The sequence below is a fragment of the Suillus paluster genome (genome assembly GCF_016628075.1).
Source record: "Suillus paluster strain FC165 chromosome Unknown EDB91scaffold_20, whole genome shotgun sequence".
Classification (NCBI taxonomy): domain Eukaryota; kingdom Fungi; phylum Basidiomycota; class Agaricomycetes; order Boletales; family Suillaceae; genus Suillus; species Suillus paluster.
The window spans coordinates 137,029-155,267 of NW_024537580.1; the positions used below are offsets into that span (position 1 = coordinate 137,029).

Genomic DNA, 18,239 nt, shown 5'->3' on the forward strand with positions numbered 1-18,239 from the left:
ATAGACGGGGATTTCCAAGGTAACTGCTAGGGTACACGTTGATGCAGATGAAGGTATTTAAACTCTTTCGAGTGGTCTCACGTTGTCGGGGTTGCTAACGGTACAGCATAGGTTTATTAATCTCAGTACCAAGCTGTTCGGGACGTACCTGTCCTCGTCCAATGTACTCGGTAAGGATACAAACGTGCTTCTGACTTTACTCCCACTTATATCTCTTCAGGTAAAACACTGGATCTCAGCAGTATTTCGGGAAGTGGATTCGTCATCTTCAACCTCACAAGGTGAGGTTCACTGAAAAGGAAGCTTAGCAGCAGTCCTCTCTAAGATTTGCCAGTCGCAGACGGTGTATTCCACCTCTTCGCAACATTCGGCGCACATTCGTCAGCCTCGATCTCACAAGGCAAGGTTCACTAAACAAGGCGTGGTAGCGACTGCACAAGATTTAAGGTACACACAGTGTCTGTATGCTCGATGGCGCATCTCCAGAAGATTCACAAAGGACTGTAGTTTCACCTCCGTGCCAGAAAACGTCCGCTCAGAAGGACTCGGCTCAGTCTCCATGCAGGCTCTACATGCAGGCTCTACATGCATTATCCACCCAAGCTCTTATTTCCCCTGGACCGATCCTGATGTCATTTGTTGCGCAACTACAAGGCGGATTCATTCTCGAGGATTCGTTATTGGTGTGCTTCGGAAGGGCTGTTTCCTCAGGCTAGAAACAATCACAGTCGGGAAAGATTCATGAACGCATGCAAATGTCGTTGCAGCGATGACATGTCTTAACCTCTGCTTACTCCGTCAGACCAACTTTACGACCCACCTTCCTACCTGCTCACGCTCCCTAGTCCCACCTTGATCTCTCTGGTAGCTCGTACTGCATTTCGCCACAATGCGATAAGGTGCTCGTTCAAGCGCTGCTAATGTAACGTCTACAGCCTCCGCTGTGATGCTAAGCTTTGCGAACGACTTCCTAACTTGGACCACCAGTTTTGGAGTCCAACCCTTCACCGAGACGCACAAAGCATCACAGTCTCATATGTAGATGAGATGAGATGTGCCTAACTTTACGGTTTTCGCTCCTTGGGAAGTGAAGACCTCAAGGTTTCTGTGTAAATTCCGTTTCTTGCAAGATACTGTGGTCAACGGGGACGACATAGGCTTTTGACCATACCGTTCGCAGCAGGACTGATGATCGATGAAGAATTGGCTGTGTGAATTTCTTAATATCTCCAGTCGACGCCTTCAATTCACATATCGCACCAGCCTTTTGAAATCGATCATCTCCTGCTTGTCCATGTTCTAGATAGAAACTATAGGAGGCCCTATTAACACGTTGTCCGATGCTCTTCCTGTGCGGGTCTGTCAGCGTCACGGATCTTGTTTTACGAGGGAATTGACATCGAATTTATTCTGATGAAGTTAGCCATAATGACAATCGCTGTTCCTGCTGTTGTGAGGTTAGCTGGTCATGGGTTCGGGGCGAACATGCTTGTGTCGACATCCAATACTTCTCGTGTGTTTCTTTCGTTCGAATCTCTCAGACCCTTACCCGTGAGATCGACATCTGGCCTGGGGCTGGTTTCATTGAAGGAAGTTATGCGGTAGTCGCATCTTGCACCTCAAACATCAAAAACGCAATTTTGAAAGGACTATGCATATATGATTTTTCGCCATCGGCCAATGAATTATTCACGCGTAGTCGTGTAAAACGACAACCCAAAAGATATTTTTTCCAACAAATTGTGCGATCAAATATTGATATGATATTGGTTTGCACAGAATGACTTTACCGTCATTACCATCTTATCTCGGTGCGCAAAGTGTGCACAATCGAGGGACGTAGGCTAGCCGCTGCCCTAGTGTGACCATCGAACAGGGTGTTCCAGTCTCGTAGTATGGTGTCAGACGCGTGAGCTACGATGAAGTAATCAGTGATTGGAGTTGATGATGAGATATAGAGAAAAAGTTCCCCTGCACACTACGCCAACACATCGTTCAGATCATACTCAGATGCACGGCATACAGTCTGCATATGCGAGGAAACCTTACCTCCATAGCCCCAGAAATGTCAATGCGAACTGCGGGTTCCTGCTTATCATTTTCCATCTACGAACACCTCGAAAAATGGCACCGTCGAGGGGCATGCAGAAGCGATCGTACTGGCTCTTTCCCGCAGCATTGCGTCAACCTCAATATCTGTGTGCAGCTTGAACTATCTTCGAGAAATATTGCCCAGGATGAATCCAAAAGGTAAACACCGGAAAATCAAGCGACTTTCAGTATCGGTAGTCTACCGCGACGGATCTGCCCGTTCATGGTCAGTACACGAGATAAGAAATGTTGCCTGCCAGAACTAAGACATCGCCTGGCTTGGTGGATCGGGTTATTTTTCACAAAACGGAGTGATAGCAACGGTATCACTTGAATGCAAGATGAATACAAATAAGAGAGCTCGACGATCCTTCAGCGCTTGCATAGTACGCGGCGTTTGCCGCAGCAAGGGCACAGCATTGAATTTCTGAAAGGAATTTTCTCCCCTTATTCTATCGCCTTGCAACCTTTAACGTTATCGAGACCACTATGAATTGTCAAATCGCATCGAACCCTCCTTCTGGCAGCAGGACAGATATATCACTTCTACTTCTACTTCCACTTACCTTCACCAGGCACCCACTGCCCAAGGGCAAACAACTAATCGAAACACTTTGACGGCCGTGGTCTATGATCGCCTCCCGATTTCAGACTAGGATGACAACAATTATTTCCTCGTGGGATTGATTTTATCAGGGATAAACAACGATGTGTCGGCTCGACAACCTGAAGTGGAAGGTGTCCGAAGGGTCCTGTGAAAGGAACATTGGAAGTACACGAGTGAAAACGGACTGTGCGAGAACACCAATAGGAATGGTCATCAACACCGCGTTGGCGGACCTGCACAAAGGTCAAGGGAACTCGAAAATAGGGGTTGGGTTGAACCAAACTGACCACCACATGAGAAGGTTACACTGTTTGTTCAATACGTCGACTACTAGTCTTTCGTCCGTTGAGCTTCTGTTATTGTAGGCTTGTCTTGTAGATATCATGTGCGACCTACAAGAACAAAGCTCAAGGGATCCTGCCTGCTCCAGATATTGGAATTTATGAGTCGTTTAGCGATTACTATTTTATACTAAGACTGGTGAACAAGGTTCCTGCCGGCAGAGCTCGGCCCTCTCTCAAGTTTCGGAATGGGTCGAAAAACATCAAGAGCGTAGCCAGTGGCAGGTGTAACTGCGCCGCTCGGAGTTCTCACTAGCTTCTGCGGGAAACACAAATAAGTACTATAGCATCAGAGCTAGTCAGTCAGATTGTTCATCCGCCGACCCTGTCACAGGTTCTGCCTGTACCCTCTGCCTGAAATCTGCCAGGCTCAAACATGCTGATAGAACTGCCGAGTACTTCGCGAAAAAAAATCTGGGGTATAAAAGCAAGCCGTCTTGCTACTGTCATTATCAGTGCTATTATCCTCGTTGACGCATTCCATATCACTTAGCATAAGTCATGCGTTTCTCATTCCTCCTCGCTGTTGTTGCTTCTTTGACAACATCTATGTCTGTCAGTGCTTCATGCCTGGCTAGAGAAGAGTCTTGCGGGACCGAGGGCAGGTTCAGCGATCCATGCTGCCAAGGTCTTACTTGTTTACCAATTGTAAGTATGAGTTGTTCGTATCGCATCCGGGATTCAACCTCATGACTCACCCTTTGCGCCTTGTACCAATAGTATCACGACCCTGTCGGCAAGATCTGCCAGTGATCATCTTTCGATGAGCTTGGAAGACGGAACATGTTGCGACAGTGAGTCGTGTCTCTACTTTCGCGTTGGTACAGTAGTTGATTCGTACAATATGCAGTTTGTTGTGGAGTTGATCAATAATATGCTTACTTCTGTACAAATTGTCCTGCTGCTCGGACCAGACTCTTGGATATGTTAGAAAACTGCTGAAGTGGAAGGGGACAAAAGGGTCCTGTGAAAGGAACATTGGAAGTATACCGGTTGATTGTGGAGGCATCGGCAACTTCCATGAAAGTAGAGAGGAATGCAGCAACGACGGGAGCGTTGGAGGATAACGAGAGTGTCGATGACGCGCTGGCAGAGGTGGAGAACGATCATGCATTTTTTAAGAACATCTTAGGTCTCAACGACAAAGCGAACCCACTATCTACTCACTTTCAAGTAAGCACTTGTTTCCTGCCATACTCTTTCATATGCTGGAACGTCCTCGAAGGTTTTCGAAGGATAGGTACCTGCATAGAGTCGTTTATTGAGATGAGACTAATGCTGATCTCGACGCTGTAAATAAGCAAGGACTCGTAAGGTCGATCAGTATCACAGCATCAACTCCCTTCAGCCTGACATTGGTCTACGTCATCTGGTGAACAACTTGAATTTCATTAGGAGGCAATACCAATGCCTGACGAGGAGGTCATCACTCTAGCAACTAACGCAACCAATTCGCAGACTCGCCACGCTCTCTCGATTTGTTTCCAAATACAGATTGTGGCCAACTAGGCAGTGACCCAGCTCAGAGATCACGACCTGGCGGGGAAGGGTGTGAACGATCTTGAATAGGACTGGAAGGCGTTGATTGTGTCAACTGCGAGAGACAGTATGAAAAAGGCTAGGAACTCACTTATCTCGACAATGTCGCCGCTGGTGTCCATGTGCTATGCGACTCAGAGCAACCACAACCGGACAGTCGTATCGGCAATGCTGAAGACGGGTGAGTTGCATACTAACATTGTGCGAAAAATCAAGAGAGCAACCAATGCCGATTGAACGGAGTGAGGCAGGCTAAATGAGACCGACGCGGGAAGGAATGACTGTATGCCCTGTCAATTTGTGAGGTGAACGATCAATAGATGGTGACCAAAGAAAACAGTTGTTCTGATCGAACCGCAATCCTTTCAACTGATATACCATCATGATGTTTGTGCCATGAGGCGTCACAAATCCTAGTCAATAACGTATTGAGTGTGAGAGATTTCCGGGCTTGAATTCTGTCATGATTAAAATGGAGAGCACTAGAGCTCATCGCCGCCTGGCCCGCGGAAACTGGGGGATCTCTAGTGACCTTAGACGTTCCTTCTCTCACTAACAATCAGCAATGAATTCATATCTCACTCAAGGATCGGTCCAGCGCGTGGGTTGCGCGCTTCTTGAGCGAAATCAGTAGTTTTGGATTTCCTGGCCATGGATCGCAGAGGAATCAGATAGAAGTTGGAATCATAGATACTAACTAAGCGTGACATGGTACATGTTGCAAATTTCCTAAATCGATTGTAATCAGGTACCGTTGATATCACGTTTACAACGATGGAATGAGGGACCAGGGTTATGGAAATTGGGTTTTGCGCTGACTTGGAGGAGGGAGGTTTTGACTGGGCTGTAGGTATTTATGCTGAGGTGCGTCACATCCTTTTTTACAAGTCGGGTATGCTAAGAAATGTTATACACAAGGTCGAGAAAGTGCTCAGCAAGGGCCTTCTCATCACTCCAACACCGTGCTAACCCTTTATCATCTACATTCTTGAAATTTGCACGTTCTATTCGTTCCCTCAGATCCCCCAGGCACCATATACGCCACACACTTAGGGTTAATCGCATAGATGTGACTACTCCGTCTCCCTCGTCTCCTCCTGGTGCTAATCTCAGTGTTGCACCTCCTATATGTGCCCCTCCCCTCCAAGCAACCCTCACTGCTATAGACACTCTCATAACCCTCCCACGTAAAAACTACCAGTGGTGTGAGCTTGGGGACGCTCGACGAAATTCCGCGTTGGAGCTCCATCACAGCTCGCGTCTTCAATGCTCTCTCCCGTGAATATTCACAAACGCACATTATCTCAGCTCCACCTCGAATTCAGAACCTGAACAGGAGGAAAACACGCGATCAGACCCTGTTCACGCTCTACTTTTCACACCCTCCTCTCCAGCACCATTTTTTTACTCTCTCCGGCAAGCAAAGATTCGTCGCACTCTATGCCATCGTCAATAGCGGAGCACTAGAGAATTTCAAGGATGGTATCATTCACGTACGCTTTCCCTAATCTTTGGTCCCAACCCCATGCTAACAATCCTACTCGTCCAGATCCCTCTCCTACCTCTCCTAACTGTCCACACAATCCACCCACTCATACATCTCCCACTCACGTTGCTCGTCGGCGCCACTACGAAGCGGAACCTCGCTGGCACAAAACCCAAGAGAAGACTATGGACCGAAGCGGGGATTGCAACTATTCAACAGGAGCAGGAGAGGAACATCGAACGTAAGTATCGTCCTCCTTCCCAACTTCTTTCGTCAGTGCCGTTCATGATCTTCATGCCAATACCTAACGCCAATCTACCTCAGCGCACCCCTCTGGACTTCCCTCGCAGACATACGAAACGCACAGTAAGACTCACAGCCGATCTCCTATGCGAACTCGTCACCGTAAGTCTCCCTCCAATTTCAAATGCCACTTCTCATCTCTCGTGATACCACAGATCTCTATTGAACGCTTCCGAAGTCAACTCCAGAGAAACCCACTCCACTCTCCTCTCCCTAGTTCACACGACCTCTTCTACAGCTATAGCGCACGCATCACTCTCCATGCCCCTCGCAATAGCCAACAAGCAGGGTGTATTATCGTTTTGCTAGGACAGTGAATGATCAATGCAATGCTGGGACTGCTGCGTGTATTGAGGAGGTTACGGGTGGGATTTATGCTCACGCTCAAGGGGGCGCAGAAGACTTTGAAACTCAGTGTTGATGAAGACGCAAGCGGTGAAAAGCAGACTAGCAAGACATTAAGACATACGCGCTGGCTCGTTTCGCGATCCAGCGGCGTCATAAGATGGGAGGGACGCTGGAAGCGGTTGGAAATGCGAAACCGAACTCAACCCTTGCCCTGCTAGATTTTACGTCGAATCAGCACTAAGTACACAAGCAGGCGCGGCGCATTACTCCTCGCGCAAATGGGAGCGCAGTATTTACATACGGCACCTGCGCATTCTATGGAGACTCTATATGTAATGCCACACGCCACCTCTGGGTCGACGAACGATTCCTCGGCCCATTTCACCCCTCTTCTCAAGTAGTAATCAAACTGTATACTCGATCCCGCTGCGGTAACACTATCATCAAGGGGGCCTAGAAGTATTAATTTGAGTGACTATGATGGATGGTAAAGGTTAAGAACTCACGCATCGCGGCAATTAGACCAGTGCTTCCCATGTGCCATGCGACTCAAATCAAGCTCGACATAGGCATGTCCTCTGGGAATCACCAAGGCAGCGGAAATATTATAGGCGACATGTGGTCGCGAAGTGGGTGGGGTCCAGAAGAGGAGCCGATTGTTTGGTCCTACTGTCCATCCATCATCTTGCAGCACAAAAGGGATTGACTGGGATTCATGATAGGAGGTGCCGTCAAGTAGGTCAGCAGGGGTGTGTAGTGCATGGTCCAAGTTTGATGAGAAGCAAATTGAGTGATTGCAACCGCGGGTTGATGTGGTGGTAGTGTCAACTGCAGGTGGTATGATGCAACTTTGATCTAGGGATAATGCAGAGGAATCCCCCCCGGCACATGGCTGTGATGAGTGGTGTAATAAGGGTAGGTTTTCTAGATACCAGACCCGGAGAGTGCCATCGGATGAACCAGACACAACATGAGTGCCATCCGGCGAAAATGAGACTGATGAAACTATATCAGTGTGCCCCCACAAAGGCCCCCCCAATGGCTGCCCTGTTGCTGCATCCCACAGCCGGACAGTGGTGTCCTGCGAGCAAGACACAATGTGAGTCCCATCCGGCGAGAATGAGACTGATGAAACTAGAGAAGTGTGGCCGTGCAAGGGCTGACCCAATGGCTGCCCTGTTGCTGCATCCCACAGCCGGACAGTGGTGTCCGAAGAACCAGACACAATGCGAGTCCCATCTGGCGAGAATGAGACTGACCAAACCGGAGAAGTGTGGCCCTGCAAGGGCTGACCCAATGGCTGCCCTGTTGCTGCATCCCACAGCCGGACAGTGGTGTCCGCAGAACCAGACACAATGCGAGTCCCATCCGGCGAGAACGAGACTGACAAAACCGGAGAAGTGTGGCCCTGCAAGGGCTGACCCAATGGCTGCCCTGTTGCTGCATCCCACAGCCGGATGGTGCTGTCCAAAGAACCAGACACAATGCGAGTCCCATCTGGCGAAAATGACACTGACCAAACCGGAGAAGTGTGGCCCTGCAAGGGCTGACCCAATGGCTGCCCTGTTGCTGTATCCCACAGCCACACAGTGGTGTCCGCAGAACCAGACACAATGCGAGTCCCATCCGGCGAGAACGAGACTGACAAAACCGGAGAAGTGTGGCCCTGCAAGGGCCGACCCAATGGCTGCCCTGTTGCTGCATCCCACAGCCACACAGTGGTGTCATCCGAACCAGACACAATGCGAGTCCCATCTGGCGAGAACGAGACTGACAAAACCGGAGAAGTGTGGCCCTGTAAGGGCTGACCCAATGGCTGCCCTGTTGCTGCATCCCACAGCCACACAGTGGTGTCCCAAGAACCAGACACAATGCAAGTCCCATCCGGCGAGAACGAGACTGACAAAACCCGAGAAGTGTGGCCCTGCAAGGGCTGACCCAATGGCTGCCCTGTTGCTGCATCCCACAGCCGCACAGTGGTGTCCCAAGAACCAGACACAATGTGAGTCCCATCCGGCGAGAATGAGACTGACCAAACCCGAGAAGTGTGGCCCTGCAAGGGCTGACCCAATGGCTGCCCTGTTGCTGTATCCCACAGCCGCACAGTGGTGTCCGCAGAACCAGACACAATGCGAGTCCCATCCGGCGAGAACGAGACTGACAAAACCGGAGAAGTGTGGCCCTGCAAGGGCTGACCCAATGGCTGCCCTGTTGCTGCATCCCACAGCCACACAGTGGTGTCCCAAGAACCAGACACAATGCGAGTCCCATCCGGCGAGAACGAGACTGACAAAACCGGAGAAGTGTGGCCCTGCAAGGGCTGACCCAATGGCTGCCCTGTTGCTGCATCCCACAGCCACACAGTGGTGTCCCAAGAACCAGACACAATGCGAGTCCCATCCGGCGAGAACGAGACTGACAAAACCGGAGAAGTGTGGCCCTGCAAGGGCTGACCCAATGGCTGCCCTGTTGCTGCATCCCACAGCCGCACAGTGGTGTCCCAAGAACCAGACACAATGTGAGTCCCATCCGGCGAGAACGAGACTGATGAAACCGCAGAAGTGTGGCCCTGCAAGGGCTGACCCAATGGCTGCCCTGTTGCTGCATCCCACAGCCGGACAGTGGTATCATCCGAACCAGACACAATGCGAGTCCCATCTGGCGAGAATGACGCTGAATTCACGCCACTGGTATGGCCTCTGATCACGGTTTGAACAGCTGTCCAGTTCAAGTCACGTCCAGATGTCAAAAGAAGACTGCTCGGAAACCTTGCGGTACATTTCGTAGCTATGGTGGAATTGATGGGCGAGAATGGCAGCGCTGAAACATACAGATGTGACGTGCTGTGCAAGATCATGCCGGCAAAGACTTGGACAAATCTCTGCACATCCAATGCACTCGACAAGACATCTTTATATCCAGAGTGACCCTGTGGTTGTGTGTCAGCACTTTACATGGCACGGCCCAGTAACCATGTGCTCACATTTAGCCATTGGGCAACGAGTGGACGCGCAGCAACTGCACCGCTGAGGGCTTTCAGGAGGCCAAGGACTTCGATCCAGAACAGTAGCCGCTCGTTGTCAAAGAATGATCTTATTTCCTTTGCGAGCTCCGTATCGAAGTCCGTCGCTCGTAAGTGTGTAGCCCAAAAGCGACAGGAATAGGACAGGTGTGGGGTGATGCATGTTGCAATTCGGTCTCGCAGCCCAGAGTCTTCGGAATTAGGGAGGTATGAGGATGTTAAATCACAGATGTTGAAACGAAGCTCATGTTCCATCACTCGAAGTGACGCAAACGCAAGGTCGCGTTCATGCACCTTCGACATCTCGACAAAAAAGTCTCCGCTGGCTGATTTGTCTGTCAGGAAATCGTGGAAGGACGCATGAAGAGGCCGGATGGGGGTGCATGAGTTGGTGGTGGTGCCGCTGAGGAGGGATCCCATATGTTGTACTATGTTGACGTTGTAGTGCTTGCTTTCGTTCGGAAAAAAGCCCCGCATGATATTCAGGGAATTGAAGGGCAGGGGCTCAGCCGTGCTGAGTATTTGTCCCATCACGGAACGAAACTCTGCTAATGCTTTTTTATACTCCTCGTCATCGTCGTATTGATCCCTGTTCATGATGTCTCTCAAAATGAGCCGATACATGTTATACAACAAGTTTTTCCGCTTTCCAGCACCGCTGTTTACGACGTCATTGAAACGAGACATTGGGTTTACGCCGAGAAGGACTTTCTTGATATATTCGCAGGCTAGACGCGCCCATTCGAAAAGTCCCTCGGCTTTCGCAGCGAGGATTGCAAACTCTCTGTCCCCAAAAACCGAGTGCCCTTTCAGCTCGTTGGATACAAAAGCGCGGATATCACGATCCGCCGTATCAGGTGAAATGTCGTCCATGGACAACCGTCGAATATGCTCGGCACCATGAAACTCCTCATCAATATCGCGGAGCGGGCGAGAGGTCACGAGAATCCGGAAGTTGGATGGAAGTTCGGTGATTTGGGGAAGACCCTGCTGCTCAAGTTTACCAGCAAGTATGCGGAGAAGGTCGCGCCGCGTCTCCACTCTGCCGCTCTCATCCAGTGCTTCAATCACAATCAAGACTGGTCCCAAACTCGACCCAGAGAACTTCTTGAGCGGTTCCATGAGAAGCTTGCGCCACTGCTGAATGACATCCGGCGTATTCTTCAGTGAAGTGGCATTTTTGACTGCATCCGCCAATGCTCGTTTCATCGCCGGATCACGGTCAGCGAGGTCGCGGGCGATGGTGGAGAAAACTTTTTGGTGACGATTGTCGGCTTCGAGGTGCCGGTCGAAGCAGAAACATGAACCGAGCCCTCCCGTCTCATTGAACCAATTGGCGATCGTGTGCGCGATGGCTGATTTGCCCGTGCCTGCAGGGCCGGATAGCCACAGTACACGCTGAGCAGCATCTCCACTGTTCTTGATCCACTCCGTAATCTGGGAGAGAATCTCCGTGCGCGTCCCTGGTAGGCATTGTTTTCTAGTATCTAGTCCTGCACCCTTTGCATAAGCCATATCGCCGAGATCCAGTGTTTCACCTGAAGGCGTGTGAGTGAATGCAGACTCGAAAGCACGTCTGAATTATTACCCGTGCATTGAACAAAGATGGCTACGTCCCGAAGGCTTTGGTCCCGAAACTGTTGCATAAGCTCATCTAAAGCGGCGCTGTACCGAGTAATCATATCTTCCGTTTCAGAGACGATGTTTTTCCCGAGTCTCTTCCCTATGACAATGGTATAAGATTCACAACGTGCGAAGCACAGAGGCTGACTACTCACAATAGCTCTTTGTCTCGGAGTAATCCCTGATGAAACGCGCGCACTCCTGAGTCTGCTGAGCGATCCGGCCGACGATACTGTGCATGGATGAAATCTGCCCAAGAGTGTCCTCTTGAGTCATGAAGCCGTACACTTCATCCAGTTTCTTGAGAAGACGAAGTACCGATTGGTCGCGATCTGCTTGAGCGAGAATAATCTGTACATAATCGATAGCTGTTGAGTAGGAGATAAAAATCAGGGCGAAAACACGTACTTTGGACGCAGAAGATAGCGCACAAAGAGCCATCTTAGCATATGGATGTACCTATGCAACAGGATTAGTTCCGTTTTGATCATCAGAAATGGCTCTTACATCCGCAATTTTCCCGATAACAGTGTCGAAAATCCTGAGGGGTTGTAGATATGTCGTCTGAAAATCGTCTGCAGCAGCGAGACCTGCTGGGGCATTGTTGGCGGTGGACACCGCAGAAGTCGCACGCTCCCCGAGTAGTTTCATGCCTTCCGCAGCATCGCGGGCATCCCTAAGTTCATCATCAACCGATTTGGGACCAGCACCTTCCTGCACGACAGGAGCGGTAGCCTGAACCTGCGCGACCACCGGAATTGATTGTCTAAGATCATTGGACGAAAGCACCTGCAAAGCAGGTTCTGCGGACGGTATTTGATCAACGCTGACACTGGGATTGTCAGACGTGGTGGGATGGGTATTGTCAGAAGGAAGAAGTAACGGATCCTTAGCGTAGGTACCTCAGATAAGTGAGAGACTGTAACAATGTATTCAGCACTCACCCTGACATTGTAATCCGATGAAGGACCTTCACGACCGACGTTCTGGGAAACAGAAAGGCGGCTGCGGGAACGGTTCAAGGTATTCTGCACAGCATCAGAACTTGTTCCAGCAAAGCTCAGCATTCACTGCGACCTACAGAAATCCTGTCCGATAATTTCCACAGGGCCTGACGGGCTCTGCCACGGCGTTTGCTCTGGATGAAGAACACGTCAGAGGCAGATGTTCATGAGTGCTCATCCGACCAGATGATTACACGAGGGCACGCACTGAGCTTTTACCAGCGGTTGCTTCGCTGGATTTGGAGGCTTCTGGAGGATCTGACCTATGTTCTTCGCTCATTGCGAGTAGTCAAATCGTATTTGTATCATACAGTGTGAGCGAAGTGAAGTGCAAGGCTTGAGTCCTTCTGAGAAGGGATTGAACGGATGAATACCATTGATTCAGACCGCAGGCATTACCCACACGTTGAGTAGGCGCTAATCATCCGGCAAATGCGGGAAGCCGAAGGAAATGAGGAGATGCGGCTGCTCAGACTTATCTTGCATCATGCGTGCATGCACCATGGTTTGATCAACCTACTGGGTACTTGGCCGCTGGCACTTCTGAAGTTCTGAGTCCTCCATAGTCCGAACGGTCGTTCCTTCTAATACGATAGCTCCCGACATATCTCACATGAAAAAATTTCAAAATTTATCGTTAGAAGGGACAAACGTCCTACGCTCATGACTCCCACTTCTCCGCCCGTATCCAAGTCACCCATGTCACTTTGATGATGTTTCGCTCTACATATAGATCTATGTACGTCAAAGTTTATCGAATCGTCGCGCTGCCAGACTGCGCTGCATGTTGATGCGTACGCCGTGCTCACACCCTCACCCTGCCTCTCTACAACACCTATACTTCCCCAGGGCTGGATTGTTATTCTCTCGTATAGGGAGCGCCTCGCCTTTCCAAGTGTCAGTTCGGTTGCGTAGATTTCGAATCTGCCCACCATTTATGAGTCGTCGAATGTCGCCATTTTACGAAAACGCGCAGGAGGTCGTCGCAGTAAGTGCTTAGTGCTACGTCTGCGCTCTCAGGAAGAGGACAACAACGACAAGATGAATGGACTGCACGCGTTGGAGAGCTTGAGCCTTGAAAACTCATCAGAATCTGCAATTGTTGCTAATGTCGCTTTTGAGTAGGGGTCACCGCCACTTCTGATTCTTCATGATCCAATACTGCCTCCCCTGCAGTACATCAATATTATATACCTACCTGGATATCGGGAACGCAACGAAAAAAATCCTCAAAAACATCATCAATATGCAATACTCACACGTCTCCCCTCCCACTCCTCCCAATGTTTAACCACACCCTCCACAACAAAATACGCCACATCCCTCCTCGACACCGTCCAACCACAGTCTACATCTCCTTCTTTCGCCCTAAACGCCAAGCTTCCCTTCCCGTTCACCTCCGCACGGCATTCCCCATCAGTTAACAACGCAGGCCGAACGACAACGATACTCTTCAGTTCCCCAGGACTCGGAACCCGATTTATCCAATCAGCACCCATAATCTCTTCGCCCGGGCTATCTCTCGCATCCCATTCCCATCCCGTGCCATAGGCAACAACTTCCTCCGCACCGCATTTATCTCTATGCGGCACGGTTAGGAGATAGTTATAGAGCGGTTTGAGTGGGAGGGGGAGGGATTTATGTGACGCGCGCGTGAGGCCTGCACTTGAGATCGTTATAATCTTTGGGTGTGGAGATGGAAGAGTTTCGAGGACGTTGAGCAGGGATTGGGTGACGAGGTTTGGGGGGTTGATTGTGAAACCTTTTGCCAGTGAGAAGTGGGGCGTTCCGCCTGTATGCATGAGTGAGTGAAATCATGATTAATATTGACTTGGGTTTTGTGAACTGGAAACGCACCGACTGTGAAGATGAGAAAGTCGACTGGTCTGGGCTCTGAGTCATTTCCCTGAGCCTCAGACCATGCCTGGCGGACATCACTCTTCACGAGGGCATCGCCTTGAACAAGACGGGCTTTGCCTTTCTTGACGTAGTCCTGGATCGTTTCGTCCTGGTCGAACACTCCTGGTGAGCGCAGGAGAAACGTCACAGTAGCGCCGAGAGCTGTTAGCACTAGATGTTAGAATGTGTGGGCGTCAGGGGAAAGGGGTTAATTGTTACCTAGGAGCCGGACGGCAGAATAATAACCTATATTTCGTGAACCACCGATGACGAGGACTTTGGAATTTTCCATGATGCTTGGTAGGTGTAGTGATGAGGAGACGTTGAGTATGGGGATGGGCCTGCCACCAGACGAGGGACGGCCTTTTAAGTGGCTGACTTCCCGCAGCACATCCAGAACCACACTACTCACTGGGCGCTCCGACACGCGGACCTGAAAAACACTGACGTTTGACGTTGGCAGGTAAGAACACAGATTGAGGACGACGTTCTGAACACTGTGGGAAATCATCAATTCATCCAGCCTATGTGGCAACTCGCGCCGAATGCCCTTGAAACGCGTACGTGCTACTGATAATCAATCAGATCCGACACTGCGCTGCGCAGCATCGGCCTATCATCATGCCAACCATCCGTGAACAAGGTCAAGCACTTACTACAGCGGTCAATGTTCCACACAGACAAGTAAATTACTGGTCCATCCCCATAATGCATAATAGGATACACATAAACCGCACAGACACTCCAGCACCACACCACATCAACACACCAGATATCATCGTCCAGTAAGCTTAATCTCAAGCGCACGCAACGGAGGGTAAGTAACAGCCGAGAAAGCAGCTGCGAGCTATACATGAATCTGGTAAGCACTTGTCCAACGCAAAGAATCAAAGAATCAAACACACCTCGAACCCGAGATCAGCACCGTACGTCGCTCCTGCCATCTTCCCAAGCGGACCAGTATACCATACCTGAAGTCCGAACAAATTGATGTCAGCGTACGACACGAAGTTAGGTTTTGACGCACCTCTGACATCCCGACGACAGCACCTGTGACACCAAAGCACCATGCAAGTATACCAGCTACGCCCAGCGGCAACCTTGAAAAAAAAGCAGCAAGGTCAACAAACGACCCCCTCTACCACCAAGAAACTAGCAGAACTCACTTCGACGGTGTATCATAATCATCCAAGTTATACCCTCCAAGCGGCCCGTTTTTCCGCCTGAAGATAAAGTGTTCCTCGGCAACGATAACGATAAAGAACGCAGTCCAGTAACTCAGAATACTAAGGAAATTGGAAAGGATGGCGCTGAAATGCTCGCGCCCAGCAACACCTGCTACGGTATATATGACAAAAGCGAGGAAAACCCAGAAGAAGCGCGGAACCATGGCGAATGGGCGTCCCAGGGCTTGGATGGATAGACCGGTGGAATAGGTGTTAGGGATGTTGTTTGCACTGTTCTTGGGTGAGTACATACATGAAGGAATTCACTCGTACGTACATGACGGAAAGTGCGAGTAGTACAAGAATGAATTGGCCAAAGTGGCCCCATGGTGAAAGAACTTGTGCGATGAGACCACCTGTAGAGCCGTCTGCGTAGGCTGCGATATACGCAGGATCGGTGATTGTCATGAGAGCTGCGCCAAGGATCTCGACGAAGCAGATCGGGATGAAGAGGCCAAGAAACGTGAGCAGGAATACGCGCATGGGCGGTGTATCAGCCGGTAGTCGGCAATTATAATCAGCTGCAACCGGAGCCCACTGATAGAGGTATATGAATTACTTAGAATTGGATGTAATATGAGAGAAACGATGATCGGACGCACCCCTGAGAACGAGCCGAATACGATTCCTCCAAAGCTGAGAATATCAGCCGAGAGAGCGCGTCCTGTATCCTCGAACGGTTTTTGCGCGTTAATGTCGTATCCGGCTTTACCGCCAAGACCCCAGAGGAAGAGCATGATGACACTGGTGACGATCCATGCATAGCGCTCGTAAACGTGTACCATATCATATCCGATAAAGCACGGAATGAGGCAGCACACGCCGATGATAATGATGCCAACGACGAGAGGAAGGGTGCCAGGGTTGATGTTGGCGAGCGTTTGACCTCCGAGGATGACTGCTGTTGTGGAAAAGCCGAGCCTAAACGTGATCAGCGAGATAACGTGAGGATGAAGGAGAGTCCCCGCACTGGGTGAGGATGTTGAGGATCGAATAGATGGTTCCGCCGAAGTACCCTGAGCTGAAACGGGTGATGATCATTGTGCGGAGGCCCGTTATGGGGCCGAGGGTGGCGATGAACGCTGTTGCGACGCCTCCGAGAGCTCCGAAGCAGAGGATAGTTGCTACAGCGTTACTTGGAGGGATAAGTGGATGTGGAGCGATATTTTCTGGATGACGTACCCAAAACTCAGAGTGAAAGCAGACTGTGCGAGAACGCCGATAGGAATGGTCGTCAACACCGCGTTAACGGACCTACACAAAGGTCAAGGGAACCCGAAAATAAGAGTTAGGGTTGAACCAAACTGACCACCACATGAGAAGGCTACAGGGTGCTCAGGACATGCATACGAAGGGAATACAACACGGTACGCACTTGTTCCATGCATTCTTCGATTCTCTCTGGTCTTCTGGCACGCGCTCTACTCCACGGGCCTCGACACCGCTAGCAAAGAGTTTCGAGAGAACTGGACCGAGTGTACCGAAACGACTTGGGATCACACGTTCTGGTGCTGCCTCGGCGTCCACGACTTCATCTTCAACCGACCCGAGGGCTTTCTCCTTATCCTCTTGGTAGTAGTCCGGAGGAGTAGACATGGTGGTCACCGGGCAGGATATGGAGGGAGAAAAGGTCAAGCCATATGGGTGCGGTTATTAATGGTTTTTCAACAGCGCATCATTCCTTTGATAACAGATCTGTCGATAGATCCATAAGCGCCGGAAGAGCACAGCATGTGCTGTCATGCACCGTGTGCAGCCTTGTGCCTCCGACAAGTTCCGTCCCTGGTTCCTCAAATGACAACGACCGGCCTGACGGATCATTCTGATGTCCGATACAGCCTGTCTATACAGAGTCTATCATGCGACAATTTAGTAGGAAAGGAAGCATGATGAAATTGACTTGTCAAGAAAACTCCAACTGAACTGCTATCTATTAACGGCGTAAAGGTGGCTGGTATTCGAGACACACGAATTGACTGAGAACGTTGCATCGATGTGTGTTTCATCAGCCGGTTCATGAGCACCGCAGCGTGCAAACTCAGCACACATACTCCGTGAGTCATGCTGGCGGAAATCAATCAGCAGAAACATAAAAAACGTAAAAAGAACGATGCCCATCGTCCCGAGATGAAACGTCGATAGCCTCTCTTAGGGAGCATTGTAGGTCATGCATGATATTCACGTGGGAAATCCATTCAGTTCACCGCAACAACATCGTGTTTTGTGCCAGCCATTTTCCAATATTAAGGATATGTGGTTCTAAGTGTGCGAAAAGGGCCTGCAAGAAATGGTCAGATGAGCTGTTAGCTCAATGATATAACGCGCCTAATACCCAGTAGCGAGCCAACACGCCTTCTAATGATGTGCCTCCTTTGCAATTTGAGCACCGTACGGGTTTTTGGGATCCTTGGCGTATGTCTCCGCTATAACACCCTTTCAGGCTAGGTCAAAGTAGAAAAGCGTAAGACGTACAACGAACACCCATCTCCTGCATCTTTGAGACGAGGTAGAAAGTGACAGCGCTTGCTGCAAGGAAGGGTGCCATGGGCCTCAACACCTAGTAATAGTCAGCCGAAGAGGACTTGTAGCACGAGAAATGGAACATGCAGGAGTGGACCACTTGCGAAGACCGAGGAATGCCATGAGTGTAATCTAGCACAAGGTTAATTCAAGTAGGGCTCGTATCTGTCTTGAACTCACTGGTACTGGTAAGGCTGTTGCAACAAACTGGAAGACGGAGTGAACGTTGT

At 50.1% G+C, this 18,239-nt stretch overlaps 5 protein-coding genes across 5 annotated transcripts; 1 reads left to right on the forward strand and 4 right to left on the reverse strand.

Moving 5' to 3' along the window:
- Window positions 1–5,373: 5,373 nt before the first annotated feature.
- EDB91DRAFT_1247469 (uncharacterized protein) lies at window positions 5,374–6,684 on the forward strand (the record flags this gene model as incomplete). Its single annotated transcript, XM_041322813.1, has 6 exons — window positions 5,374–5,442; window positions 5,497–5,540; window positions 5,599–5,783; window positions 5,833–6,071; window positions 6,128–6,469; window positions 6,523–6,684. The coding sequence occupies 6 exons, from the start codon at window positions 5,374–5,376 to the stop codon at window positions 6,682–6,684; spliced, it is 1,041 nt and encodes a 346-aa protein (XP_041178092.1).
- A 5,226-nt stretch (window positions 6,685–11,910) lies between these two features.
- Window positions 11,911–12,370, reverse strand: EDB91DRAFT_1127336 (uncharacterized protein). The gene is made up of 2 exons (XM_041318481.1): window positions 12,305–12,370; window positions 11,911–12,248 (listed from the first exon to the last, which is right to left on the reverse strand). The coding sequence occupies exons 1-2, from the start codon at window positions 12,310–12,312 to the stop codon at window positions 12,008–12,010; spliced, it is 249 nt and encodes an 82-aa protein (XP_041178093.1). The 5' UTR covers window positions 12,313–12,370; the 3' UTR covers window positions 11,911–12,007.
- Window positions 12,371–13,452: 1,082 nt separating this feature from the next.
- Window positions 13,453–14,832, reverse strand: EDB91DRAFT_289092 (uncharacterized protein). Its single transcript, XM_041326731.1, has 4 exons — window positions 14,676–14,832; window positions 14,483–14,604; window positions 14,222–14,425; window positions 13,453–14,156 (listed from the first exon to the last, which is right to left on the reverse strand). The coding sequence occupies exons 2-4, from the start codon at window positions 14,553–14,555 to the stop codon at window positions 13,606–13,608; spliced, it is 828 nt and encodes a 275-aa protein (XP_041178094.1). The 5' UTR covers window positions 14,556–14,604; window positions 14,676–14,832; the 3' UTR covers window positions 13,453–13,605.
- A 206-nt stretch (window positions 14,833–15,038) lies between these two features.
- EDB91DRAFT_1247472 (permease for cytosine/purines, uracil, thiamine, allantoin-domain-containing protein) lies at window positions 15,039–17,085 on the reverse strand (the record flags this gene model as incomplete). The annotated part of the gene is made up of 10 exons (XM_041322814.1): window positions 15,039–15,110; window positions 15,169–15,234; window positions 15,291–15,363; window positions 15,430–15,720; window positions 15,767–16,026; window positions 16,092–16,410; window positions 16,460–16,624; window positions 16,672–16,743; window positions 16,799–16,813; window positions 16,865–17,085. The coding sequence occupies 10 exons, from the start codon at window positions 17,083–17,085 to the stop codon at window positions 15,039–15,041; spliced, it is 1,554 nt and encodes a 517-aa protein (XP_041178095.1).
- Window positions 17,086–17,543: 458 nt separating this feature from the next.
- Window positions 17,544–18,208, reverse strand: EDB91DRAFT_289025 (ATPase, F0 complex, subunit J). Its single transcript, XM_041326730.1, has 5 exons — window positions 18,097–18,208; window positions 17,962–18,046; window positions 17,842–17,912; window positions 17,672–17,767; window positions 17,544–17,553 (listed from the first exon to the last, which is right to left on the reverse strand). Exons 1-3 carry the CDS (start codon window positions 18,130–18,132, stop codon window positions 17,845–17,847), a joined length of 189 nt encoding a protein of 62 aa, XP_041178096.1. The 5' UTR covers window positions 18,133–18,208; the 3' UTR covers window positions 17,544–17,553; window positions 17,672–17,767; window positions 17,842–17,844.
- Window positions 18,209–18,239: the final 31 nt, after the last annotated feature.

What these genes read in the sequence shown, in the direction of transcription:
- EDB91DRAFT_289092 (XM_041326731.1), bottom strand. Translation starts at nt 14,555, where the DNA reads ATGGAAAATTCCAAAGTCCTCGTCATCGGTGGTTCACGAAATATAGGT. An exon ending in TTCTGCCGTCCGGCTCCTAG is followed by an intron (nt 14,426 to 14,482) that starts GTAACAATTAAC and finishes TAGTGCTAACAG; the next exon opens with CTCTCGGCGCTACTGTGACG. An exon ending in CTTTCTCATCTTCACAGTCG is followed by an intron (nt 14,157 to 14,221) that starts GTGCGTTTCCAG and finishes TCATGCATACAG; the next exon opens with GCGGAACGCCCCACTTCTCA.
- EDB91DRAFT_289025 (XM_041326730.1), bottom strand. Translation starts at nt 18,132, where the DNA reads ATGGCATTCCTCGGTCTTCGCAAGTGGTCCACTCCT. An exon ending in TTCGCAAGTGGTCCACTCCT is followed by an intron (nt 18,047 to 18,096) that starts GCATGTTCCATT and finishes GACTATTACTAG; the next exon opens with GTGTTGAGGCCCATGGCACC. An exon ending in GCAGGAGATGGGTGTTCGTT is followed by an intron (nt 17,913 to 17,961) that starts GTACGTCTTACG and finishes AGGGTGTTATAG; the next exon opens with CGGAGACATACGCCAAGGAT.